Below are 27,766 nucleotides of genomic sequence, written 5' to 3' on the forward strand. Positions count from 1 at the left end.
ATAGCACAAAATAAACTTCATTCTTGTGCTCAAAGTTAATAAAAGATATACATGTGAACATGAAAAACTGAAAACTGATGACTATTTAAGCGGAAAGGTGTTTTATATTAAGTGATCGTAAAGTTCATCAGTGTAGCAATTATTTCCAACTTGACCTATAGATTCAAAGTAACTGGAATCTGTAAGAATTGACAACATGATTTTAAAATAATCATGGAAAAGCAAAGGACATAGTATAGACAACACAATAAAGTGCAAAAAAAAGAAGAGAAAAAGAATAATTTTGGAGGATTCAATGTGTACTTTAAAGACCTCCCATAAAGCTATAGTAAAATAACAAGTCAGTTTTATCAGTAACATAATACACAGAGAAATGGCAGCAAAACAGACAGGAGAGAGACTCCCCCAAAGTTCCCTCATGTGAGCATGGATCTACATACATTGGAGACAACTCATTTTTTGAAAACATATGGCAACTATGAGTTACATATTCATGGGCAAAAAAATGTGAACCCAGTTTTTACATTTTTGGCAGAAATTAAGTCATAATATTTCATAGACACAAATATAAAATTCAAAGACAAATACACAAGGATTCAAATCTCATTAGGAAAAAGAGGATTTATAAACAATAAGTGTATCAGAATATAAAGATGTTTGAGCATATACTCCTTGATTTCATCACAGTGAGAAAATAATGTTAACGTAAATACTGGCATTTACACAGACATGACTTCACTTTCCTATGGGGGCATGTAGACAAATAGGTTAACATCACTTTAACCAAATTTTAGCACCATAAACACAGAAACATGTGTGTTCAGCCATTTTGAATTACAGTCTTCATATCCTTATAAAATAAATTCATTCCTGCTTGCTATATTAAAAGTAATATTTAATTTCTTGACCAACTCAGTTCTATAAGAAACCATTTACACAGTAATTCACATATTAGATTAAAATATTAATTCATAAAAACTTGACTAATATTTCTATAAAAGTAAACATCATCAAATATAAAATATTATTTCATAGTAAAGATAATTTAATAATTAATCAGGTTATTCAAAGTGATTTCACATCCTATAGAAAGGAAGTAATTCAGGAGAAAAACAGATAAAGCAAATGAAATAATTCCCACCAATTTAAAAAACTAATTTACAAAAGTTGATTTCTCTAAAATTATTGATCAAAAGTTTATCTACTTATTTATTTTTGTGGTTTAGGGATAGAAACCAGAACACTGAAAACATACTTGAGTTTTACACCTATGGGATGCTTCACCAGGCCTTAACATTTTTTACATCAAAAAGACAACACTTAGAAAAATCAAGTCGTAGTAGAGTGTTTAAGAACTGATGAGTTGTGCAGTCCCACTTAGTGAGACAGGCAGGAACAAATTCATGTATCTTTATTAGGACTCATGTAATAATGTCATCAAAGCTTACGGCTATATGTATTTTATCCTAAGGGAAATATTTTCCTATTTCAGATTCACATTTTTTATTTTTTATTTTATTAATATTCATTGCTTCCTCTTAGATGCCAGACAGCATGTGAGCTGTGGCAAAGCAAGACACACATGGTAACATTTATTACTGAATCATTTTATGATAAAAGTCTGGGCTGAGTGTAGTGGTATATACTTACAATTTAAGTATCCTACGGCAGAAGTAGGAAGATATGGAGTGTGAAGCGAGCAGGAACTGCATGATGAATTCTAGAGAAGAATGAGTTATATAATTAAAGCTTGTGTCTAAACAACAAACAAAAATTGTAAGCAGCTAACATTTTACATAAAAGTAACCATGCATGCATTCACAATGTAGTATGATGCCAATTAAGAATAAAACAACACTGTAAATTGTGGTATTTTGTTTATTAACATTTCTGATTAAATAGAGGCAATTATGTGTACAATATTAGTTGAAAATCATGTTACATTTTCATTTTGGTAAAATAAATTTATACATATAAAAAAGAAGGAAAATAACTGCTAACATATTATGATTTTTTTCTCTTGTTATCCATACACTGCCTAAAGGAATGATTATATAAATGAGGAAAGAACTGGGATTAGATTATCAAACATTTGCTTTCTAGTTTCGAAATCCTTGTATTCTTTCGTTTTTTTTCCCCAGTTAACACCAGCCCAGAATTATGCTCATCAAAGCTATTAGTGGAAGTATTTTATCATTTAAAATCATTAGTTATTTTAACGGCAATATATAGTAATCCTACAACAAAAACTCCCTTCAAAACTTGCCTTACTGTCAGACTGTTCTCCCCTTTACCTCTTACTTGGGGCACTAATCTCTTTAGCCTTAAGAGGGCAGCATCAGAACACTGCTTCCAGTGTTTACCCTGGCATGCACCTCACTTCTCATGAGCAAGTCAGTAACACATGACTAGAATGATAAGGCTAACGACACATCCATGCTAAGAGTCACTCTAGAGCCACCTTATGAAAATAAGGAAGAAGATACTGTGTGATTTTTGATTGATATCTATGAAAACAATTTTATTTTCTTTAGAATATTTTAAGTTTTCGAAAAGCAATGAAAATATCAAGAATTTACTTTCAATTTTAAAGATACTTTCAGCAACAAATCTCAGCGCTGGGAAAAGATTTGTAGTTGGACGTGATTTTTGGTTAAAGATTCATTCTATTGAAACATTTGGTTGTCACAGCTTTTAAAACTAAAAGATGACTCACGTGTTTTGGGTCCGGTGCAGGAAGGAGGAAGAAAGGCGTTCCTCAAAGACAGGAGATTTTAGTCACGGGGCTCCAGACAGTCAGTGTGCAGGCTGCTGCACAGTGTCTGTGTCCACAGTTCCTACTCACACCCTGGTACCTAGAACCTAGTCTAAAATGAATGAATAAATGACCGTGCATTAGTCACCCTTTGCTGATCCCTCTTCCATGGAGGCCCTGTTTCACTGAACTCTAACATCACCACAGAATCCTAATAAGGTGGACCAGAAAAGATATCAACAATGAACACATCCTAAAATACCTGGAACACAAATATTTAATATTGATTTGAAATATGTCTTTGAAACACTTTTTCTTCCAGCATTTTAATATACCTCAGAAGACAAGGTTTTTGTGTCATCTGTTAAACTCATGATTCATGATGAAAATATTGTGTGAATTTCTATGCTCACACAAAATTGTTGTTTGCCTGGAGCAAAGGTTATGAGAGTGCTGTAGTTTCTGATAGCCTCACGAAGATTATGCAGTATCCTCCTGAAAATGGGAAAAGAAATCTTTATGTTCCAGGGCAATGCTTTTACAGTGGTATAGAAGAACCCTGTCAAGAGCAGCAACCTGCATGGCGACTCACCACCATTACAGACACAGTCGCATTTGTGTGCTCCAGCTGGAAGGTAGGTCACCAAACGCTGTGACTACTGATGACAGCCACAGATTAGCTGTCGTGGTCACAGAAAAATAACTCCTATTATATGACAAACCCGATTCAGAGAGGAAGCCCTAATGATTTGCTCACCACCTCTCTCAGTGCTTGACCCAGGAGCCATTTTGGAAATGAGATATTGCTGGACGCATGTAGTAGTTTTCCTGTGGGAGTGCCAGTGTGGTAGGCACAGTGGCCAGGAGTGAGACCAGTTCCAGATGATGGTCTGAGGATCTGAGACATGTGAGCTCTGAGACGCCCAGCCTACCCCCAGTGTGGACACCGCAGTTGTGTTCACGCTAACCTCTCTGACGCACTCAGGAACATGGAGTGGCTTGGAGAGTAAAACCAGATGCACATGTGAGGGTCTGCAGGACCAGTGATCATGTGTCCAGCACACTTGCTGCTGAAGTTCCTGGGAACTTGCAATGCCTCCAACTTTAGCTGCATCTTCGCCCATGATCTGAAGGTGCCTTATCCATACCTTCAAAGCTGTTGGGTTAGAACATCTCCAAGGATACATGCAAAAGCCTTTGGAGTGAATATAGCCTCACTATGGACAAACCACACTCAACCAGCCCATGGAGCAGTACAGGACAGAGCTGAGACTGTATGTCCAACCAACCACTGAGAGGTGAGAGAAATTATGGCAGCTGGTAGCTTGTTTTTTTTTTTTTTCATTCTTCAACGGGATTTTTATGTTTTTCTTTCCTATTGATCCTGTTGCTTTTATTAATTTTAACTTATAATTTTAAGTAATATTTTAGTTTATTCTACATTCCTTTTGCCCTCTTCTTATCATTACTAACAGTGGTACAGTTGCTGCCTTTAGTCATTTTTACTGTGTTTCTGTATCTATTTCATTTTTGATGCTTTTGTTGTTTCCTATCTCCTTTCTGTGTGGAAAGTGAGAAATAATTATAGGACCGTGAAGCATTTGCAGGGACATTTTGCCACTAAACTATCCTTCCAGCTAAATTGGGAGAAATTGCAGCTGACTATAGCCATGACCCAGTCTTTCATAAATCTTGGCATGAACGTCAACTTAAAGAACAGGAAAGACAAAACCACCAAGGTGGCAATTCAGCCACCAACAGGCATGACCGAAGATGACAGAAGTCACACTCTAGACATTCAACTCTTAGCAGCAGTAGAGAGAAATATAGAGATATCGCATCTCTGAGGACTCCTGCATAGGTCATAAAGTTTAATATTGAAATGGGCAAAGATGAACCAGGGACTGTGCCCCAGATATGCACTCCTGACTTTATCTCCGTTAGTATGCATATTACAAGTGTGTGTGTGTGTGTGTGTGTGTGTGTGTGTGTGTGTGTGTAAAAGAAAGAGAAGGCATGAATTTGAAAGACAGTGTGGAACTCGATATGGGGGAGTTGAGGGGAGGAAAGACAAGGGGAGAAATGATATAGTTATATTATGATTTTAAAAACCAAAATGAAAAATGAATGACATTTAAGAAAAAAGGAAGTGAAGAGAAAGTGGACTTCTATCCTAGTTTCTTTCTGTTGCTGTGACAGACACTGAGTAAAACCAATCTAGAGAGAAAAGTTTTTTATGAAATTTCCCAGGTGAGATTCCTTTATCAAGGAAAATCAGGCCATGAAGAGCTCTAGCAGGCAGAAACTGAAGCAGAGGCCATGGAGGAACGCTGCCTACTGACTTGTTCTCCATAGCTGAACTAATCTGTTTTGTTAGCAATCCATCACCACCTTCTCTGAGATGGACTTTCCCTATCAATATTTAATAAGGAAATAAAAGTTCAGATATTCATCCCCACAGATAAACAAGCCCCAACACAAAAACACAAGACATACTTTAACAGGCCACAAAATGCCCCTAAAAGTTCAGAATTCTTTACCAGTTGAGTCCAAATATCTGACAAAGTTAAAATGCTGGAGAAGTTTTCAAAAAATAGTCAGTGGATTCAAAAAGGACGCTAAGAACAAGAGAAATTACAACAGAAATTATAAATGTGAAAAATCAACTCAATAAATAGAGATGTTTGAAAGCTCATTCGAAAACCTTGAAATGAAAACTTTGATAAATCAAATATAAAACTCAGTTGAATGCCTCATTGATATGCCAGCTGAAGAGAGGGGAAAGACAGGATAAATGAAACACCACGTGTGGAAAGTAACACAGAGAAGGATGAAGAAGAAACAGGTTGCAAGACTCATGGACACCACTATAAGAGCAAATGAATGAATACTTAAAATGTATATCTATGTAAAAAAAATAGAAAACCTATCCAGTGACATAATCTGTCCTTCTCCAGAAACAAAAGAATTGTATCAATGGCTGGGGGAGATATCATCACCCAGGGGACAGAACTGCACAGCCAGAAATAACCCCAATGTGCTAGTATTCCATAAGTAGCTAAGTGATCCTTGGTGTAACTGCTAAAAGACATTAGAGTTAGGACAGTCCCTTCAGCAAATGATGTTGGGAAAACAAGACATCTGCATGTAAGACATTAAAATTAAATTCCTATGTTTACCCTGTACCAGAGTAATTCAAAGTAGATCAAAGATCTTAATGTTAAGTCCTGAAACTTTGAAACAGAAAGTGGAAAAACAAGCAACCAGAAGCCCATTCACTTACGCTAAGAAAATGAAAAATCTCATAAGGAGCTCGTTGAAGACCTCATGGGTGAGGAAACATTCAAGAAATGATCCAAAAGGAATAGTCAGGTTTCCTGCTGGACGGACTCAGATCGGTTCAGATGAGAGACCCAGAGGTCCTTGGAGTACTGCCTGACCAGACAACCATATCATGAACTTCCCTAACACCTAAAGGTCAAAGACTTTCTTGTTCATGGTTGACTAAAAGCTGGAGTTCAGCTTGTCACTCTGAAACAAAATTAATGACTAGTCACTGGCTATCCAGAAGGCAAACAAGGGGATAAGGAATCTTAGTCATCCTATTTACTTTACCAGGAAAAGATTAACTTAAAATAAAGGCTAAAAGAATACTTTCTGGGAAAGGATTTTGTTTCCTGAACAATGTGTGGGGTTGGCCAAACTCAAAGAACATTTTAGATCTTATCATCTTAGTTTCTATAAATCTTAAGTGTGTTTTGTCTGTTTATGCAAGCATGTGTTGTAGGTTTGGGTGAGGTATATGGGTGTGTGGTGTATGTGTACAGTGTGTGTGAGTATGTGTATCTTTGTGGACATACAGCAAGATCTTTCACTGAATCTGGAGCTATAATAGTGGCCAGAAAATTCTAATTATCTCCCTATCTCTGTCTTCCACTAGCAAACATTTGGGGTAAAGTATGATACCAAATTATTGATAAATTGACAAGACTGGTAAAAACAATCTAATTCATGTGACACACTATGAGTAATAAGCTCTAAACTAGGGTCTGAATGTTTGCACAGTAAGGACTACTGCACACTGAGTCATCTCTCCATCACGAATGTGTGCATTTTATAGTCACAGGCTTTATGAGTGCAAAGACGATTTGACAGAATTTAGTTGAAATATGTACAATATGCAGATAGTGTGTTTTGTAAATATTTTGAAAAATTCAGGTCAATTAGTATTCTTTGCTATTGATATATACACTTAAAAACAACCACTTCTAAAATGATTCTGTGTTCCTACCGAGACCTTTACCACACTCCACTGTTAATCTTAGCCACAATCTGTGATACAATCATCTCATTTTGAGTAATTATGACACTTGGAAAGTTAATGCAGAGATTTTAGAGACATATAAAGATGACGAGACTATGAAGATGTATCTTTTTTTGCAGATAAGTCCCTGTGCCTTTGATTGTCCACCAGCATTGGATAATAAGAACATATTCCTTAAGGAAACACACACTTTGGTAATAGACTGCAAAGACATCATCCTGGAAGTGAGCTGAAAGTTTCCTACAGGTTGGTAGCCCTCATGAAACTGAAAGTAGCTCTGTAGGCAACTCCACACAAAAAAGTCAGTGAAGGTCTGTTCCAGCTTAGACCTTGCATGCTACAACACAAGCTTCTTGGATAAGAGACAGTTGGTCATGACTGTAATGGGTTAACCAGCAAATTTCTGATTGGTTCTGACCCTCTGTCCACAGGAGAAAATTCATGTTGAATACTGTTGATCCGGTCAAAGGCCTATGCCTACAGAGACTAAAAGTACAAAGAAATAATCTTCACCTTCTGTTTTTGCTAAATGGATATATAGTCAAATTGCCTCATAATTAACAATGTCCATACCCAAAACTAGTTTGTCTTTAAACTTGATTGAAGTAGCTCCTTTAATGGAGACACTCATGGATGGTGAAATTACTAAGAACAAATGATACACAAATGCTGAACTTCAAAAAGGACAACCATTTCACTTCTGCCAATGCTCAGAAACTTCACAGAAGAGAAGTGGGAAATAATGTAAGAGTCCAGCAATAAGAAAGGGGCTCTTAAATGCTGTCTTACGGTCATGACACGACTGTGGTCCTCATGATCTTACAATTGTGGTCATCTATGTAGGGCCTGCACAAGAAAGTGACAAGTGTTCAGTCACAGGTGTGGAGGTTCCTACGGGGCTGAGTCTCGCCCATGGGAGCTGTTAGATTTGTCAGCACTGATAAGGGTGGGGAAGTAATTGCTTTTAAAGATGTATCCACTGGTGAGCTACCTATCATTCAGCAGATAGCTTCACACCCATGCCCACGCAATCAGCCTGGTTAAACCTAAAGGGTGCCAAAGCAAAAATAACAAAAACAAAAGACAAAAAGTGAAATGAGGGCCTAGTGGGGGGAGGAAGTGGGAGTTGGATGAGAACCTAAGAGGGTGACCTGAAAGTAGCGTGCGCGCGCGCGCGCACACACACACACACACACACACACACACACACACACACACACATACTTGTTGTGATCCAGCTGCCCTCACTCCCCCTGACTGATAGCAGACCTTCCTTATGGTCTGTAATTCTGTAATTGACAAGGATGTTTGTGTTCTTTCTGGTGTGGGTCTCCACAGAAGGAGTAGAGGTATAAAAGGTTGCTGGGCAAAATAAAGGTTGCTGTTCTTCCACCTGAAAAGAAGCCTCCGTGTCTCAATCCCGGCACTCCCGGCCAGTCTTGGCTATCCAGGCTGTGCTGGCTGCAGCAATACTTGAGAGAGCAGGAATAAAATTTAGATTTTATTTTTGTGTGTTACACAGTAAAAAGCTTCATTTTTATTTGGTACTTTTAAAGCCCTTACAATCACTTTCTCTACCATCATTACCAAATTTAACACGTCAAAAATATTCAAGAGTATATTTTAAAAGTTTATTTCAAAATGGGTTTCAAATGTAGAACTCCCTTAGAGAGGTGAGCTAAATACTAAAAGAAACAGTGGCAGTGTAGATAATAAGAATCCATGATAATGAGAGGACTGGATACACTCGAAGTAAGACTGCTATGTAGGTATGGGAAATGAGGGATAAAAATTTTATCATGCCCTTAAACAATATTTGTCTTTTATCGCCTGTTTCAGTCATTAATTAATAACAAAGACAGTGTATTTATACAACATATTTTACTGAAATATGACACTTTGGGCAGAGCAGGATAGCACATGCACACTTCTACCCAAGGCCATACAGACAGACATCTCCTGTGACACAAGGGTACCAGACAAAATACAGTTGCTTGGGGCAGTACCATCTGGGTTTATAACATCACCATGCTTCAAATGTCCTTTGCAAACTGGAAAAGCTGCGATCACAAAGGCCACTCACTCTGAATGTCTAGAGTTCCTCTGTGAGGGATGAGCAAGACGGAATCATCTGACCCATTTCATCTGGAGACAGGCCAGAAAACCCTCACTTAGGATGAGCTGTGCACTTCACCTAGAAGAAAAAGGAAATCCGCACAGAGAGGGGAATAAAAGTTTCTGTAAAGCGGCCTTGTGAATTCCTCTCCAGTTCACTACCATTATTAAATTATGTGTCTTTTGTTCCAATCACGTTTCTATAAGACTATCATTTCTTCATTGAACTGAAATATGGATTTTCAGAGCTTTTATTTATTAATTTATCTATCTATTTTATTTTTTGCTTGCTTGTTTTTTCGAGTCAAGGTTTCTCTGTAGCTTTGGAGCCTGTCCTTGAACTCACTCTGTAGACCAGGCTGGCCTTGAATTCACAGAGAACGACCTGTCTCTGTCTACTAAGTGCTGGAGTGAAAGGTATATACCACCACTCCTTGGCTTGGATGCTTTTATTTTTCAAGGATTTTATCACATAAATTTTGCTTATCTGCATCTGTCAGGCAGATACCTTACTTTTGCACACCTGGGACCATGTACCTGACAGACCATGTACCTACCATTTCACCTTAATGGAAGAAAAAAAAAGTCAATTTTGAGTCACGTGTTCAGAGGCTACAGGCTGCTGAACTAGGTTCAATGACTTTAGATCTACAATGAGACAGAGTATCATGGCCGTGGGAGTATGTGGAGGTGGAGGCTATTCAGTCTACGGTGAAAAGAATACAAAGAAAGGGAGAGAAAGCACACAGTCCTTCAACTAGATCACACCTCTTAAAGCTTCTACTATATCTCAAAAGAGCAACACTATCTGGGACTGTAAGCAGTTGCAGTGATAAAACTCAACACAGGCATTCTCCATGGAGTGAAAGAGTAGTCTAATAGAAAGCTGTGTGCCTCAGCAGCAGAGGACAGCCACAGCTGGAAAAGCTGGTTAGGTTTTCCAGGGGTATGTGGAGGTCGGGAGCTCAGAAGTGGTAGCAGTCAGATGGTAAGCATGTTTAGGGGTACGTGGAAGTTGGGAGCTCAGAAGTGGGAGCAGTCAGATGGTAGCATGTTTAGGGGTATGTGGAGGTGAGGAACTCAGAAGTGGGAGCAGTCAGATGGTAGTATGTTTAGGGGTATGTGGAGGTCGGGAGCTCAGAAGTGGGAGCAGTCAGATGGTAGCATGTTTAGGGGTATGTGGAGGTAGGGAGCTCAGAAGTGGGAACAGTCAGATGGTAGCATGTTTAGGGGTATGTGGAGATGAGGAGCTCGGAAGTGGGAGCAGTCAGATGGAACCTGTGTTCAAGAGCGTTAAGCATTAAGGGCTTCTGAGAAATGCTTAGAGCCAGGTTCCTCGACAGGAGTAGCCAGTGCCCTTACTCAGTTCTACCACAGTGCTTCTTAACACAAGGACCAAAAAAAACGTAAGCTGAAACTGTGAAATAAATATTTATGGAGCAGAGGGGGAAATGAACAATCAATTAAGCTTGAAACAGAAAGGGGAGAATATACTTATGAACTATGATAAAATCATAAACTTTTATGTAATAATTCAACAGCAAATGTCAAAATCTTATAAATGTTCACATCCTTGTTAGTAGAAACTCCCATTAGAGTAATTTGTTCAATTTATACAGCTGCAACTGAGCAAGGCCAGTCGTGGATGGGGAGGTGGTAGAGGCTGGATGATGAGGGTTGTGAGGCCATCCTGGGTGAAACAACTAGAGTCATCTGGTAAGTTAAACAAAATACAAGGAAAAAGGAGAAGGAGGTAACAGCAAAGTGATATAGAATAGGTACCAGCAAACTGAGGAGAGGTTCAAAAAGTAAAAATCTCTTCCTAGATGGTAAAAGTTGGTCTTAGTCTTCAGTTGAATTATTGGACAGTCAGGAAGTAAATCAAGGAAGAGACTTTAGATCCATCTGTTAGAACAACACAACAGGGTTGTAATCGTTGGCTGTTTGTTCGTTCCTGGCTGCCCAGACCTGAATAATAACACAGAAACGATATCAATTACAACATTGTTTGCCCAATAACTTAGGCATATTTTTAGGTAACTCTTACATCATGAATTAACCCATTCTTATTATTTTATATTCCACCACGAGGCTCATGGTTTATCAGTATGGTCCTGGGCATCTGTCTCCTTCAGCGGCCACATGGCGTTTCCCTGACTCCATCTTCTTTCCTCCTCTGTGTGCTTGGAATTCCCTCCTTACTCTATTCTGTCCTGCCATAGGCCAAACTGGATTTATTCATTAACAGTAAAAGCAGCACATATACAGAAGGATTTCCTACACCACAGGACAGGACAAAATATCCCTTATTAAGAAAGACTTAGGGAAACAAAAAGGAGCAATCAATGGCACAATACCTATTCTAAATTGCCAGTCATGAGGAACTAAAATCCAAGGAGAAATTAAATTCCACTATATTCTGCTTCTCTTTTGGTAATAAAGGGAAAAATCCTTGTACAAAGAGTAGCTTTGATTTTATGAAAAATGTGAACTGGAAAAAAGGTCCCACAAAACAAACAAGTAAAAAAAAACTGTTTTAAAGATTCTAGGTTGTGTAAAAATAATAATCTAATAAGAAGAGGTTATCATTCTGAAAGAGAATGGGTATGTAGGGTGTGTGTGGGGAGTGCTGGAGGGAGGAAAATAATTCTTTGACTGGTCAGTTCTGCCACATGGCATCAAGACCACTGGTATTTGATGAAGTAGAGTCATCATGAAAAAGAGGCAGAACTGTTTCGGTTTTGTCCCTATCTATATGATTTGGGTTTAAAATTACAATTTTACTTTTGAAGTGAATCTACCAGCCCATCAACTGTCAATAGAGGTACAAGGGAAAACCCCGTGTTAGGATGAGGTGTTAAATTTTAATGGTGCATGTTAATTACGTGAGCCAAAGTAGGCTTTTGATTGCTGGACTTTGATGGTCAGCCTCAAGAATGAGCCTGAATTAAAAAATTGTCCAAATAAGGGGATAGACCTTGATGGATAGCTTTATGGACGTAATCTGTGGTTTACAAGGGAGAGAAAAGGAGGAAGGGCAAGGCCTAGGTGTTGACACTTATTTGCATATTATTATTATGATTATGATGATTATTATTATTTTGAGAAGAGAAGTTAGAAATCTAGAAACTTAGGCTATTAGATAACATTTTGAGAAAAATAGATATTGAAAATTAATTAGCAGCATTTAAATTTTTTTTAACAAATTGGATTTATTTGATAAGGACAATTCTATACATTTTAAGCATTTTACTGGAAGCAGGAAGATATACCATAACTGGATTAGGTGAATTTTATAGTACACATCTGCACATTATTGTAAATATCCATATTGGAACTAGGTTTAGTGACACATGCCTTTAAACCCAGCACTCCAGAGACAGAGGCAGGTGGATCTCTGAGGTCGAGTTCATAAAGAGAAAAGCAAGATCCAGAACAGCCAGGACAGCTACACAGAGAAACCCTGTCTTGAAAATCAAACAAAAACAAAATATAAATATCAATAGTTTCACATTCAATTATTCAATATTTTCTATGAACTATGTTAACACATTTTTTATGAGAGGGAAGTATTCTAATGTCACTGATAATGTAATTTGTAATTACAATGTAGACTGGAAAAGTTTTAGAAGAATTTTTTTATTGACAAATAGCATTATTCAATATCCAACAAGCCTTATCCTACGTTTAGGTTCTAATATAATGTACTGATGACAACATTCCATTATCTTTAATACTAATTGTTAAGGTGCCCATTTCCTCTCTATAAACACTTTACTTGTAAAAAGGGCAGCATGCTTATAAAGCATGAATAAGAAAATATCCTGGGTTCCTCCTTCCTTCTATAAAACACTGGGCATGCTCTTAGTTCCCAGCTTGGCACCATGGCTGTCCTGGCTTCCTTTGTCTGGGTACTGGTTGGCTGCATTTCTGCTGCTGTAGCAGAGGATTCTAATATCTCAGATCTATATCCTCCTTTCTGGGAAGAGAGCCCTGAACAGTTAAGTGATTACAGGTTGGAGGATGGAAAGCACATCATTAACCCATGGGTATTCACTGATAGAATGGGGTTGTATAGAATTTTACTGAATCAGACGGCTACATATTTTGCAAGCTATGGTCCAGAAAATGAACAGAATCTTTTCTGGGGATTGCCTCTGCAGTTTGGATGGCAATATAGATCAGGTAAGAAAGAGCTGTATTTCCCTATATACCAATATATTCCCAAGGTATGAGGAGGAAAATGGGATTCTCCCCATATCTTTCACCGCTGTCTAGTTTTATGTCAACTTGACACAGACTAGAAGCGGGGTCTTTCTGGGTACCAGCCCTACAGACTCCTTCATGATACAGCTAAGGCACTACAACAGGCAAAGGAAAATAACTAAGGGCATCTGAGGAAAAACTATCACCTCACAGGCAATTTTTCCTCAGTATGTCTCTTTATTCTTCTCTCTTCCCTATAGTCCATTCTAATTCTTCTGTTCTAACTGTCGATAATTTCTTAGCCCCAAGTCTCTGTCTCAATCCAAATTTCAGTTCCAATGCTCTGCTGTATTCTTTTTCTTTTTCCTATCTCTGCTAATTTCTTGGATGCTTTTCCATCTGTTCCTGCTTTTGTTAACTATCTTTGTTCTTACCCAGCTGCAAAGACTCACAAACCTTGCAAATATAGGTAACCAGGAGACACATATAAACAGACAAGGGAAGTTTATGGCCCTTGCTCCATTAGCATTTTGTCAAATGCTAGTAAGCTTCAGTGTTAGCAAGCTCTAAAATTTGATGTTTATCAGAGGCACCAGTGGAGGTTTGCCTCTCTCTGGGTTGTGAATGGATGGCTAATTAATTTTCCTGAAGGTAAGACACAAGTACTAAATTTCCTGAATTAAAGTCATAAGTAAACTGAGGTGAAGGTGAGGTGAGGAGTTAGGAATCTTTTAAAGCAAGGTTAGTTTTAGGTCATCAATTTTCTTATCCATAATTGAGGAAAATATGAAGGCATGCTTACTCTTTTTTAATCTATGTGAACAGCTATGAATTAAAGTCTTTAGCATGTAGTAATTCTCTGTCTTGGATATTTGGGTATATCTTAAATGGAAGAATGCTTTTGCCTGGACTCTAAATGCTGACCAAGTGCATGTCAATAAAGATAATTGCAGTAAGGCAGATTTCTATGTTTCCAAAGGAGAGAGTAGCAAAGGAAACTGTTTTCACTCATAGCTAGGGGAATATAATCGGTAAATCCCCAAAGCATAGGAAGATAGTGCCCAGTAAATGATCAAACAGTGCTGAGCAGTGGGAATTAATTCCCAAAAGTGCAACAAAAAGGGAATAGCTACGGTGAGAAATCTCACAGCAGGAAACAGCAACTTTATTCACAAGACATTCCAATATGCCTTATATATTGGTTTAAACATCCAGCTAAGCCCTTGGCCCTGATGAGTCTCCTCATGAAAAGATGGCTGAGTAATTACTGTAGAGTGTTGTGGTTTGTAGCAGACTAGAGACATTTGAGAGGAGGGAATGTCAGTTGAGAAAATGCTTCCATAAGATCAACCTGTGGGCAAGCCTTTGGGTCCTTTTCTTGTTTAGTGATTAATGTGAGTGGGACCAATTCACTGTGGGTGAACTCATCCCTGAGCTGATGGTTCTGGATTCTATAAGAAATCAGGTGAGGGCTACCTCGCGATACTTCGCGAGTTCCTCCCTCTTTCCTTTCTGCCACCGCCATGCCATCCAGACTGAGGAAGACCCGGAAACTCCGGGGCCACGTGAGCCACGGCCATGGCCGCATCGGTAAACATCGCAAGCATCCAGGAGGAAGCGGGAACGCTGGAGGCATGCATCATCATAGGATCAATTTCGACAAATATCATCCAGGTTACTTCGGGAAAGTTGGTATGAGGCATTACCACTTAAAGAGGAACCAGAGTTTCTTCTGCCCGACTGTCAACCTGGATAAACTGTGGACGCTGGTCAGTGAGCAGACCCGGGTTAACGCAGCCAAGAACAAGACTGGAGTTGCTCCCATCATTGACGTCATGCGATCAGGCTACTACAAAGTTCTGGGCAAGGGAAAGCTCCCTAAGCAGCCTGTCATCGTGAAAGCCAAATTTTTCAGCAGAAGAGCTGAAGAGAAGATAAAGGGTGTTGGAGGTGCCTGTGTTCTGGTGGCTTGAAGCCATTCAGGGAGGACAATTAAATGCTAACATTTTCCAAGTGAAAAAAAAAAAAAAAGAAATCAGGTGAGCAAGCCATAAGGCGTAACACAGTAAGCAGACTGCTCCATGGTCTCTGCATCAACCTCTGCCTCCAGATTCCAGCCCAATTTGAGCTCCTACCTTAGCTTCCATCAATGGACAGTGATTCAGTATAAATAAGGCAAATCTTTTTCTCTTAAGTTGTCTTAAATTATAGTATTTCAAAACCAAATTAGTAACCCTAACTAATTTGAACCACATGTCTCTTTGAAAGTTGATTTTTTGTTTACTTTTAAATCTCATAATCATCGTTTCTTCATTACCATTTGTCCTTGTCCACAAATCCTTCCTCTGTGAATTGATTGTTCCTACCAGACACTTCAATGACACATAGGCATAGAGACCAACCAAAAAGACACATCTTTCCTCTAATTTGCTGAGTATTTTCAAAATGGTTACTACCACACTGCTAACTACATATCTCATCCTGTTCTTATGAACACACAAGGGGATATTCATTAAAAAAAGGAGAGATGTCAGGTTATATTGATCTAATTCCAACTGCCTGATCATAAGCATGAAATTATAAATGTGTGGCTCCCTGATAATGGTGAGTCGTGCCAATGGTTGCTCTTTCTTGGAAACAAAGCTCTTTTCAGTGTATATACATGAGAGATATTTGAGAACAATACATTCAATCATAAAAAATATAGTTCTTTCTGGCTGACAGAAGTACATGAAGAGATTTGTGCCTGAAGTCCAACCTACACTGCTTACTCATTGCTCAGCAAGACAGAAAATAGAAGGGAAAAGAAGAAAGGAGATGAGAAGTGGTAACAGCTTTGGAGAAAAAGAAAGATTATTTTCTGATGCTCTGATGTTTATGTAATGGATAGTCAATATGTAAAATACTTCTGATAGCTTCTCTTAACTTATGTAGAAATCTCATGGATACTGAATATTGTTATTTCCACTTTGCAGTATGATACAAACTGATGCATACGTGGTCATGTAATTTAGAAAGTGTAGATCAAAGGTTTGGTTTGACTTTTAACTCACCTCCTTTTCTGTGAGTGACTGTTGCTTTCATAATTTTTATTTGGAGCTAGAGAAGGCAGTAAAATGTGAAGCTATGTAAGTAAAACTACACACACATACACACACACAGCTTATAAATTAAAGTCAAAAGTTTGATATTGCAGAAAAACAGAAAATAATTTGGTTGAGAGATGAGAAACAGAATATAAAAATGATGATAAATAAAATATAATTAAAGTGGAAAATTTTGTATCTATCAATTAAATGCATATATTTAACCATTTTAAATGTGTATAATAAACAAATACAACTGTGCATTCTCTATTTTATAGGTAGACTAGCTGATCCCACTGGTGAGACAGACTGTGGCTATGAACCTGCAAATCCTCTGTGTGTGTCTGTTGACAGTTGGTGGGCTGGTAGGTTCACTTCAATAGTAAAATTGGACATTTAAACCCAAATCATATAGACAGAGACAAAACTGAAACAGTTCTGCCTCTTTTTCAAGATGAATCTACTTCATCATATACCAGTGGCCTTAATGACGTGTGGCAGAATTGAACAGCCAAATATGAACTTTTAAGGACATATTAAGACGTTTTAGAGGAGGATTAAATCAAGGAACTGCAAAAGTCATGACCTCTAGGAATCAGCACTGTCAGTAACATGACAGGCTCCCAGAGGAACACGGAGTCTTTGAAAAGAGAGACCAAGATAGTATTGCTTTTCCTTTTTTTCTCAGAAAAAGAAAGTACTAAATACTGAAACTCATAAACTTGTTAGAGTAATAATATACTTTGTTTGGCCAGTCTATAGCAAAGCTATAGTCATGTATGCAATACCAAAATTAACTTGAATATCTAATTCTTTCACAGTGTATTTTGCATTGAAATTAATTTTCATAAAAATTTTTATTAGAATACTTTCCAATGATTAGAAATGGCAGTGCATTAAATATTACTTTTTTTGGAATGATTCATAAAGAGTATGAACCATTGGGTATTTCCTTCATGCTAACTTGAGTCATTCTTTTCAAAACTCATAAGTAGATTTGTCAAGAGCTCTAGATGTCTGATTGGTTTAGTAATGTGGAGTATTAAGAATGAGTACAAGCTAGTTACCTAACTAAATTAAAATGCTGAAATCTGCTGGGCTTTCTCCTCTGTAGCTGCAACTTTTGCAGCTCTGAGAAACTCGTCAGGCTGTGAGATACATTTCCTGTTTTAGAAAATCCAGGATAAAAAGAGTCAGTGAAAAGGATATGTAAGATTTGAACGAAGTTGTGAATCATCAAATATATATTTTCTGAATCTATAATAATGCTTGATTATTTTATAAAACATTAAAATCAACAATGTACTCTTAATTTTATAAAACATTATTATTATTTTATAAAACATAAAACATTAAAATCAAATCAATAGTACTTTTCGTACTATTCTGTGATCAATTTGGAAATTTTTCTCCTCATTTATTTAATGATGCTAAATAGGATTGTTATGTGATCCATTAGAATTACTTTTCTTAAAAATATTGTAATATGACACTTTAGTGGTTGCACATACACTCACAATTATAGAACTACTAAAATGTAAGTAGATTTTCCTCACTATTTTTAGTTGATAATTTTTATCATCATTTGAGGTCTGTGACTTTTCCTTAGTGACTTATGCTTTCTCAAAATGTGCTCTGAAATTTGTCCCTGACTGTGGTGTGGGGCTAACCAGTCTTCTGTTTTCACAGATGCAAATTATTTTTTGAGTGTACTACCTTTCCTTGCTGCTGTTGATTCTGGCATACTAGGGATAACCTCAGACCAATTTACGATTTTACCACCATCCCAGGATCAGTCGAAGTTTTGTTACAGTGTTTCTGACTGCAAAGAGCTCCTTGGTGACACAATGGACTCATGGATCGCCTTTTTTGAGGTTCTTTTAAGTTTTATACCACACTCCTCAGACAGGCGGAAACAATGCTTTTTGTGAAAGTCTTTTGTGAAATATTGCTTTTATGAACTCTATACTTTCCTGAATATATTAAAATGTAAATTGCAAATAGATATTTTTCTCATAAGTGATGTAGAAGTACAGTGCATGCCTCAGAAACCCAGTGTTCTCATACAGTATTAACACAAAATTCATCGTTATCACTGAATATAAAGACATACTACAAATGGCTAGCATGCAGGAAATTTTAAGAGAGTATATAGACTATAGACATGTGAGTAATTGGGAGTTTAGGTCATTTGTGAAATAGTTTAAGAAGCAGGATTATAAGGTTGTTTTAGACCACTTTATCAATTATTGACTGAATTAATAACGTCATATATAGGGAGAACTAAACAGCAATGTGTTGTTCTTAACTTGCCATTTGAATACCAAAATAAAATGCAGAGGTCAAGTATAGAAGAGTTGCTTCTAATTCACTGAATGTTAGTGATTTAAATATTTATTCAAATATAAATATATATTCTTTGGATGGTTAATTCATTGCTTTAGATATGATTCAATTTAATTTTCAAACTTTTTCTGCTCACTTTGAAAATTTTATGAGAATTTTAATGATGTTGACAGAAAAATGACAATGTTCTACCAAGTGTAAAACATTGACGTTTTGCCGATATTTGAAGTTCACTTCAACTAGATGACATGCTTTACTGAAAAGCACTAGATAATGTCTCCTTTGCTGTTCAGCACTAAGGAGTGGCATTTAGTAACAGCATTGTCAGTTCAGGCTGACTATTGCTCTTATCTCTGAACCTGGTAGACTCTGAGGATATAACACTTTCTCTTCTATGCTTTAGTACATGCAGTTGCCTTCTAGCGACTTTGAGGGTCTTTTGAAGAACTTATGGGCTGCTCATACCTCCTCCTTGGGGTATCCTATCAGTGTCTTTGAAGACAGGTAAGAAACTTTTTGTTGTTGCTGTTGTTTTTGTCTCTGTTTTAGTTTGATTTTTTTCCCTTTGCTTTGAATAAAAACCATGACCAAAAACAACTTGGGGAAGAAATGGTTTGTTCCAGCTTATAAGTTATAGTTCATCATCAAGATAAGTTAGGAAAGGAGCTTCAGCAAGAATATGGAGGCAGGAACCAGAGCAGAAACCAGGAAAGAATACTGCTTCATTCAGCTAAGCTTCTTGTAAAGCTCAGGGCTACCTGCTTAGGGATGGTATTGCCTACAGTGGATTGGGTCTGCTTGCATTGATTAGCAATCATGAAAATGCTTCACAGTCACAGCCACAGGCCAGTCTGATGGACACAATTCATGAGTTGAAATTCCCTCTTCCCAGGCATGTCCAGGTTTGTGTCAAGTTAACTAAAATTAACCAGTGTGGTCTTATTCATTTTTTTCATTTTCTTTTAGAATAATCATGATTTTTAATCTTAATAAAACAAAACTAATGTGATCACTGGTGATTATGGTGGTAAAGGGCAAATTTAGAATATATTTAAGGAAGTGGAGAAAATTTGTAGCATGAATTCTTGTTGGTGTTAATAATAAAAGCCTAGAGTCAGATATAGGGGTGAATGTTAAAGATCAGAGAAGCAGAGAGGCCATCCACTAGGGAGTTCTTTTGCCTCTACCGATGCTCAGACCAAAGGAGTAATTCTGTCCTCAGACTGGATTCACCAAATCATTTCATTTCTTTACCTTTCTTGGTGTGCTTTGCCTGTGAGGGCTCATGTTCTGGTCAACTGAGGATGGGTGTAGAGTAGGTGAAAATGTTTGAGATGCTTTACAAATGCATATCCTTTATTACTTTATCCTCATTGTCTGAGAATTTAGGGAAGTACAGAAACATGGGAAGAAATTTCAAAATCTTGGTCATTTTCCCCAAATTTTTAGTTTTTGGAGAGTTCGTGATCAGTTGAACGCCACTTTGTGCCACTGTTATCCATTTTGGTTGGTTTTCTCCTTGATTCTCTGTTCTGGTAGCTCTTAGACCTCAGAGGCTTCCCCACCATATCTGAATAACTTGATTGTCTATTAAATTTAAAGACCAGCATTTAGAAAACAAGAGTATTTTTGAGGTCTTGTATAGTGAACATGCTTCTGAGGAAATCCTCCATCTTACCAGCTTAACAACTGTTTAACTTTTGACAGTCATTGGCCAATACTTTATCCTCCACTTGAGCTCAGCTTTCCTAGAGAAGAGACATTTTTCAGTCCTCAGTTTGAAAGTAAAATCAAGACCCAGCTACTGGAGTCTCAAAGTTAGCTGCTTCTGGTTTTTGTGGTTTTTTTGTTGTTGTTGTTAGTTTGGTTTTTTTTCCCCAATTTTAAGGAAAAAGATACTTGTGTTCCTATCCAGGCAAGGTTTACTTTAGGAACTGATATTTTAGAATCAATATTCATGTGTTGATTTTATGAACTAAGGTACAGTGGACATGTACCAGTCCATACTGATTTAGGTATTTATTCAGTTGAATGAACATTGACAATGGCAAGCACTGTCAAACCACTACCTAAAACACAATGAATAACATTTTTGTCACCCTTTCTAGAACATTCCTTATGTCTCTTATTTTACTCTCCTTAAAAGCTTTCTTTCTTTTTCTCCCCCCCAAATATAAATCATATACAAGCTAAACATCTCAATAGCAGAAATAACTTTTGGCACACCCGTCTTCCAACTCAAGGTTAACAAACACTAACAAGTACAATTTTTTTTCTTTTTCTGTTTATTTTATTGGTTAAAAAAAGGGAGGAGAGATATCATGTGTCCCAGACTGGCAGCTGAGAAAGAACTTGGGCCTGTGATCTTCCTGATTCATATTCCAGGTGTGAAGTACAAACATGTGACACCAGGCCTTGTTCGCATTTGTAGTTACATAGACAGATTATCTTATTTAAACATGTTCTTAACATGTTTATTATATGATTTTCAAGTACAATGTGCCTAGGAAATGACATAAATGGAAAATAAAATAGTAAGAAGAGGCTACTAATCGGATAACCCTTCACAGACTTATCAAAATTTTATTTAGCTAGCTACACAATTCCTGAAAGACATAACAAACTCATGGTACTATTGAACTTCCTTTAAAAATAATATTTGAATTTTATTTCTAGGTACTGGATGGTTTCCACAAAGTGAGATTTAAATTCTGAGGAAATAAATAATAATTGATATTTTTTCTGTCTTTTAGATATGCCTATTATTCTGATCAAGAATCAAAATTTGAGAAAAACTGGGCTGTTGCTGTAGAATACTTAGCTGCAGCCTACTATCCTGCAACCCTGATTCGAACGCATGACTTTCAGAGCGGCCTGCCACCACGTATTCTTCTTGATACTGACATAGCCCCTTTTATTGCTGATTTCACTACTACTCAGAACATAGTTCTGCTGTCACTCACAGTTCTTGGTGCTACTGATAGACTTACAGGTAAAAAATTTTTAAAGGATACCATAAAAAAATCAGGACTGTATAAATTGGAAGAGTACATAAACTAATTTAAGTAGAAACGCATTCAGCCAGCATACATTAAAAATGTATGAGTTTCTATTTTCTTAGCAGTAATTACTCTTGGTAGATGGTAAGACCATTGAACAATCACAATTAGTTTATTTATAACGTGTCCCTTCATTTGGAGGTCACTTTGAACCTTAATATCTATAATATCAAGTGAAATATAAATATAAAACTCACATACAATTACTATTTCATTAATGAAAGCTTCTTTTTTAATATATTTTTCTACTTTACTCTTAAGTCTAAAGAAAAAAATATGAATTGCAAAAGAAAAGTTGCCATCATTAATGAAATCACTGTCCACCTGATTCTTGGATGCTTATAATCCAGGACTACTAGTCAAAAAAGAAGACCTTTGCTCCAGAATGGCAAACCATAGTGAAAAACAGGTTTCATCACTAAGTGTTTAAAGATTTCCATGCTATCCATTTTACAGTTGTGACCTGGGATTTTGAGATTAATAAATCATATATGTTATTATTTTATTAAAATTTTTTGAGTCCTTAGATTATAAATGAAATAAATTAGTTGTGAGTAAATTATTTTCAAATTTGTAGAAAACTTTCACATTAGGCTATCAAATCCATCAAATATGTTAGTGCCCCAGTGTAACTGATGCCTCTTCTCACCTCATCTTTGGTTGTAGTATAATACTGTCAGTCAGTGGGTAGCTTTCCTTCACACAATGAACAGCAGGCTGATCTTCAGTTGGTGGATACTATTTGGATGATTGGTGTTAGAACTATCTCATTTTCTCATAGACAGTCAGTATTTTATTTAATGAATTTAGTATGATTATGAAAGTTGTTGAAAGTCATGATTGACAATACAAGATTCTGCTGTGTATACTTTTCCATATCATTTAGGATCCCACCACTTATAAAGCATAACGCAAACCTCTCAGGTCAGAAATTGTAAAATGATAATACTATCAGTGAAATTAAATTTTCATCATGAACTGATGATTTTATTGTTAATTGATAGAAAGCAACTAAAATAAATTTGACCAATAATTATTGCCTATTGAAGCTAAGAAATGTTTTCAGAAGTTGACATGCGCTCATCTTATCTTTTCTAGGATCATTCTCTTTGACTGCCTGGAAAATTCTCATGAGTTCAAAATTTGCAAGGGAACAATTTCTAAAAGTTCTTGAAAAGTTGCTGGAATATCTACATAAAACAACATCTACATAAAACATAACATTTTTGGTGAACAGTGAACAACTATCTTTGGCCACAAGCAACTAAGAATAATGACTTTGATCACAATCATGTAGGTTTATGATTTGGGATTTTTTGCTTAATGTTCATTTGTCCAGGATTTCCTTCCATATATTCCTAGAATTAAATTTAAATCAATTTTGAATAATATCTCTTGAATTTTAAATTATTCAGTACTTAATCTTATGATATAAAGATTCTGATCAATGACAACCAAATCACAAAGAATCATTAAAGTGATTTTAAGTATGTCTGACTGCTGTGATATTTCTTTATATTATATAGATTTTACAAAAGGAAGAATAATATATACTACTGATATTTAACCAAAACCCAAAATATCAAATTTCGACATCCAACTTAAATATTTAAATCTTGAAAAACTTAACTCCAAACAGAATTCACTGACTTATCAGGTTTGATTTATGATTTGTTAGCCTTAAGTTTATAATTATTTGTTAGAGTTCCCATCATTGACCAACATTTGTAAAGAATCCTTCAGGGTCAAGTTTCTCATTGTTGTACCCTTTTTAGAGAGAGATTTACTGGATGGATTTCATAATTTTCAATGGGCTTCTCTGCCTCACTGCAGCAGACCTTTCCTGAGTCTGCTTGTAAATAAGAGTCAATGGTTGATGAACTATATCACCATGTTTCTCAAAACAACAGATCTACTTCTCAGCATCAGTGTTCTATATTGGTTACAGCAAAGAAAACTATAACAAAATACATAAGAGAAGCATTATATTATATATAATATATAAGATAATCATGATATAGTAAAGTAAAGGATTTATTTTGGCTCACATTTTCAGAGGACATAGTCCAATATATTGGGGGAGGTCATGGCATCTCAAGCCACAGGAATAGGTGTCTGATATTTCTAAAGTTCAGGAAAGAGCAGGAACCAAAGATTACAGGACAGAAGCAAGACAAAGTTCCAACTAATAAAGGTCTGTCTCTAAACTGAGTGACTGAACTGAGCCATCTGGGCCACATGTCTTTGAAATATCACCAGCTACAAATTACATGTACAAATCAGATACACAAGCCTGTCGAAAAAATTCAGATTCAAACTATAACAAGAACACAAGAATGGATGTTCAGAAAAACTAATGATTCCATCAAGAATAAAATGCAAGAATAGGACCCAGGAGGTTTAAACAAACAGGTATGTGAAGAGAATGATAAAGAGACACATATAAGCTGCAAACCAAATCTTTAGATTTTCTGCCTGTTGTCTAACGTGCCTGTCTCTTTCCCACAAATGCTTGTCATGACTCTGACTTCCTGTAAGACAAAAAAAAAAAATCCTTTCCCTCCACCAACCCAACTCCTGACATTTTGGTCACTTTAAGCTGCAGTAGCATGGTCATTTGAATCCGATATACATTCTGGTTACCCAGTCCATGGAATAAAGCTGTTTCCCCTTAGTCATGGATGCAAGGTTTATAGGTTCTCCATGGACAGTCATGACTATATAGGAAGAGGAGACGTGGCTGTATGTCACAAACTGAACTGGTGTTTGGAACTGTAGGGAACTAACTGGTTCTCAGAGGCTATTGATGATTCTTGTTTTAACTGTGGAGACCCTCTTGCCTTTCCCTCACATGGCATTGGCTTTCTAGGTGGTATGTTAATGGAGGGAACAGTATTTGATTTTCTGTGATTACCTCCACCCACACAAAACAAAGGTGATATTTGTCCTCTAGGTCCTAATATTTTGGTATCTGGCTAGCCATTTAGAGACCTTGCTCAGATGGGTTGCCTTGGTGCCAGTTGGTATGAGATAAGGCGGTTCTAACATTTTGAATTTAGTGAGGTATATTTTCTCTTGCTCAGGTCATTTTGCTACTCCAGAGGACATGACAGATGTTATTTCTTCCATATGGCGGTGCTCTGGGGTCTTTTCTTCTTCTTTTCTACAGTTGATGTGGCATAAAGTTTAGAAGACTAGTAAAATTCTTAGCATCTTTCTCTATGGTGAAATTATCTTTTGGTAACTTCTAGTGGGGAAGCTAGAGTATCAAATCCAAAGCAACCCACAGAACAAAGAAAATGTCTTACTTTGTACCAGAAGATCCATCGGAGGGAACCCTCATCTGCCGATGGATGGAGATAGAGACAGAGACCCACATTGGAGCATTGGACTGAAGGAGCAGGAGAGGCAACATGATCAAGGAAGTCAGGACCGTGAGGGGTGCGCCCACCCACTGTAATGGTGGGGCTGATCTAATGGGAACTCACCAAGGCCAGATGGACTGGGACTGATGGAGCATGTGATCAAACCGGACTCTCTGAACGTGGCTGACTAGGAGGGCTGACTGAGAAGCCTAGGACAATGGCACTGGGTTTTAATTCTATTGCATGTACTGGCTTTGGGAGAACCTAGTCTGGATGTTCATCTTCCTAGAACTGGATGGGGGGGGGAGGACCTTGGACTTCCCACAGGGTAGGGAACCCTGACTGCTCTTTGGACTGGAGAGGGAAGGGGAGGAGGAATGGAGAGAGGGGGAGAGGAGAGGGAGGGAAATGGGAGGAGGGGAGGAGGTGAAAATTTTTAATAATAATAATAACAATAAAAAACTGGAAAAAAGAAAATGTCTTACTTTTATAAATTTTAGAAGAAAGAGATAAATATAGAAGCTTAGTGATTGCACTAGATGTAGATAAGGATTTAACTCAAACTGATTTTAGCCTAAGCTTCAGGAAACTAATGTCATTGTTCCACTTTATGATGGGGCAATTATGTGCTAAGAGCTTAGAACTCAGGTTATTTTAGATCTGGAATGGGTGAGGAGTGGATTCAGATATTTCCTTTGGGCCACTGTAGGTGGAGACTGCTTGTTCGTTCCTAGTTACCCAGACTGGAAACAATCACATAGAAACTGTATTAATGACAATACTGTTTGGCCTATTAGCTCAGGGTTCTTACTAACTCCGTAATTTAACCCAGTCATATTATTTTGTATTTTACAACAAGTCTTGTGGTTTACCGGTAAGAATCTGATGGATAGATGTCCTCTTATGGTGGCTACAAGGCATTTCTAGGACTCCATCAACTCTTTCTATATATCTCTTCCAGCCTGGCTATATTCTGCCCTGCTACAGACTTCTTTATTAACCAATGATAATAAAACATATGCATAGCATACAGAGGGGAATCCCACATAATTTCCTCTTTCTGTCTAAATAAAAAGGAAAGTTTTAACTTTAACATAGCAAAATTGCCTACAACAAAGCAGTTATCAAGCAAGAATTATAATTACAATATTTAGTCCATTTACATTTGACAAATTAAGGAAAAGACTTTATCATCTACTATCTTTGTGAGTCTAAAGTTTTATGTCTAATTTATCTTTTATAATTATAATTATCTTTCTTCTACTCCATCAAAGACTCCAGAAGGATATAATATTACCTAAGTAAACAGGAGGTGCTTTGTAAGCAACTTCCAAAGCTCTAGAACTGACAGAGACATCTTGCTGCCTGGACAGTCACTCAAAGTTCTTCTGTAACATTGGTGTACCCATCTTCAGTCTACAGGCCCACAGTACCTGGCAGATATTTCCACGAAGTAGGACATTTTAAAGACAGTTTCACCTATATTGGCAGTTTGTCAGTCACCTTTTTTTATGTGGCCTGCAGAATGTCTGGCAGACTCTTTCATGAAGCAGGAACCCTAAAGGACTGTCTCACCTTTTTTAGGCAAGCTCAGCAGTCATTTTTTTTCATCAGCATTTTCATGTTTACTATTTTAGCTCACACACAAAGCAATGGGCTTCACTGTGGTATTTTCTTTTTTTTAATAAAAGTTTATTAATTTATAAAAGTTTCCATTTCCTCCCCTCCTCCCAACACCCTCCCACTCCCCCCACTCCCTCTCCTCCTCTTTCTCCATCCCTAAGAGCAGTCAGGGTTTCCTGCCCTGTGGGAAGTTCAAGTTCCTTCCCCCTCCCTCCAGGTCCAGGAAGGTGAGCATCCAAACAGACTGGATCCCAAAAATCCAGTATATGCAGAGGAAACAAGTCCCAGTGACATTGTCAATGGCTTTTCAGAAAGACCCCGTGCCAGCCACATTCAGAGAATCCAGCCACATTCAGAGAATCTGGTTGGATCATGTGCTCGTTTAGTCCCAGCCCAACTGGCCTTGGTGAACTCTCATTAAATCAGTCCCCTTGTATCAGTGGGTGAACGCACCCCTCACGGTCCTCAGCAGTCATTTTTATGCAGGTCTGCATGCCCAGTTTATATAGCATGCCATCAAGCAGTCCAGGCAAGAGCTGCTTCTTGCCTAAATGGCTAACGAACTCCATAAGGAACCTCTTCGATGCATCATCCTCTTGAAGTAGATTGGGACTTCCAGGAGAAGATGAGTCTCATTTTCATGAAAAATCCTAAGATCTTAAAACATTTTAAATGTTATATTCTGTAAGTCTTTTAAAGTGTTGAACATTATATATATCTACCTACAAATATATCTATATTTCTTTATCTAGAAAACCTAACTAACACGACAAGTTTGACTTTTATAAATGACTATCAATTAATCTCTATTTCTTAGCTATACATTACAATTTTAAGTGAGTTTTACAAGCATAATATCTTAATTGATAGCAGAAATAGACCTGTAA

General features: G+C 37.2%; 1 protein-coding gene and 1 pseudogene across 1 annotated transcript; both read left to right on the forward strand.

The window, feature by feature from the left end:
* Positions 1 to 13,078: 13,078 nt before the first annotated feature.
* On the forward strand, positions 13,079 to 23,105 carry C1H6orf58 (chromosome 1 C6orf58 homolog). Its single transcript, XM_048425518.2, has 6 exons — positions 13,079 to 13,379; positions 16,765 to 16,851; positions 18,176 to 18,360; positions 19,236 to 19,336; positions 21,586 to 21,824; positions 22,990 to 23,105. Exons 1-6 carry the CDS (start codon positions 13,079 to 13,081, stop codon positions 23,103 to 23,105), a joined length of 1,029 nt encoding a protein of 342 aa, XP_048281475.2.
* LOC125394363 (large ribosomal subunit protein uL15 pseudogene) lies at positions 14,878 to 15,429 on the forward strand (annotated as a pseudogene).
* Positions 23,106 to 27,766: the final 4,661 nt, after the last annotated feature.

Source organism: Myodes glareolus, chromosome 1, assembly GCF_982192425.1.
Source record: "Myodes glareolus chromosome 1, mMyoGla1.1, whole genome shotgun sequence".
Classification (NCBI taxonomy): Eukaryota; Metazoa; Chordata; class Mammalia; order Rodentia; family Cricetidae; genus Myodes; species Myodes glareolus.

Coding starts and splice junctions, on each gene's coding strand:
- C1H6orf58 (XM_048425518.2), top strand. CDS start 13,079: ATGGCTGTCCTGGCTTCCTTTGTCTGGGTACTGGTTGGCTGCATTTCT. Junction 16,852..18,175: donor TGTTGACAGTTGGTGGGCTG/GTAGGTTCACTT, acceptor CTGTTTTCACAG/ATGCAAATTATTTTTTGAGT. Junction 21,825..22,989: donor TGCTACTGATAGACTTACAG/GTAAAAAATTTT, acceptor TATCTTTTCTAG/GATCATTCTCTTTGACTGCC.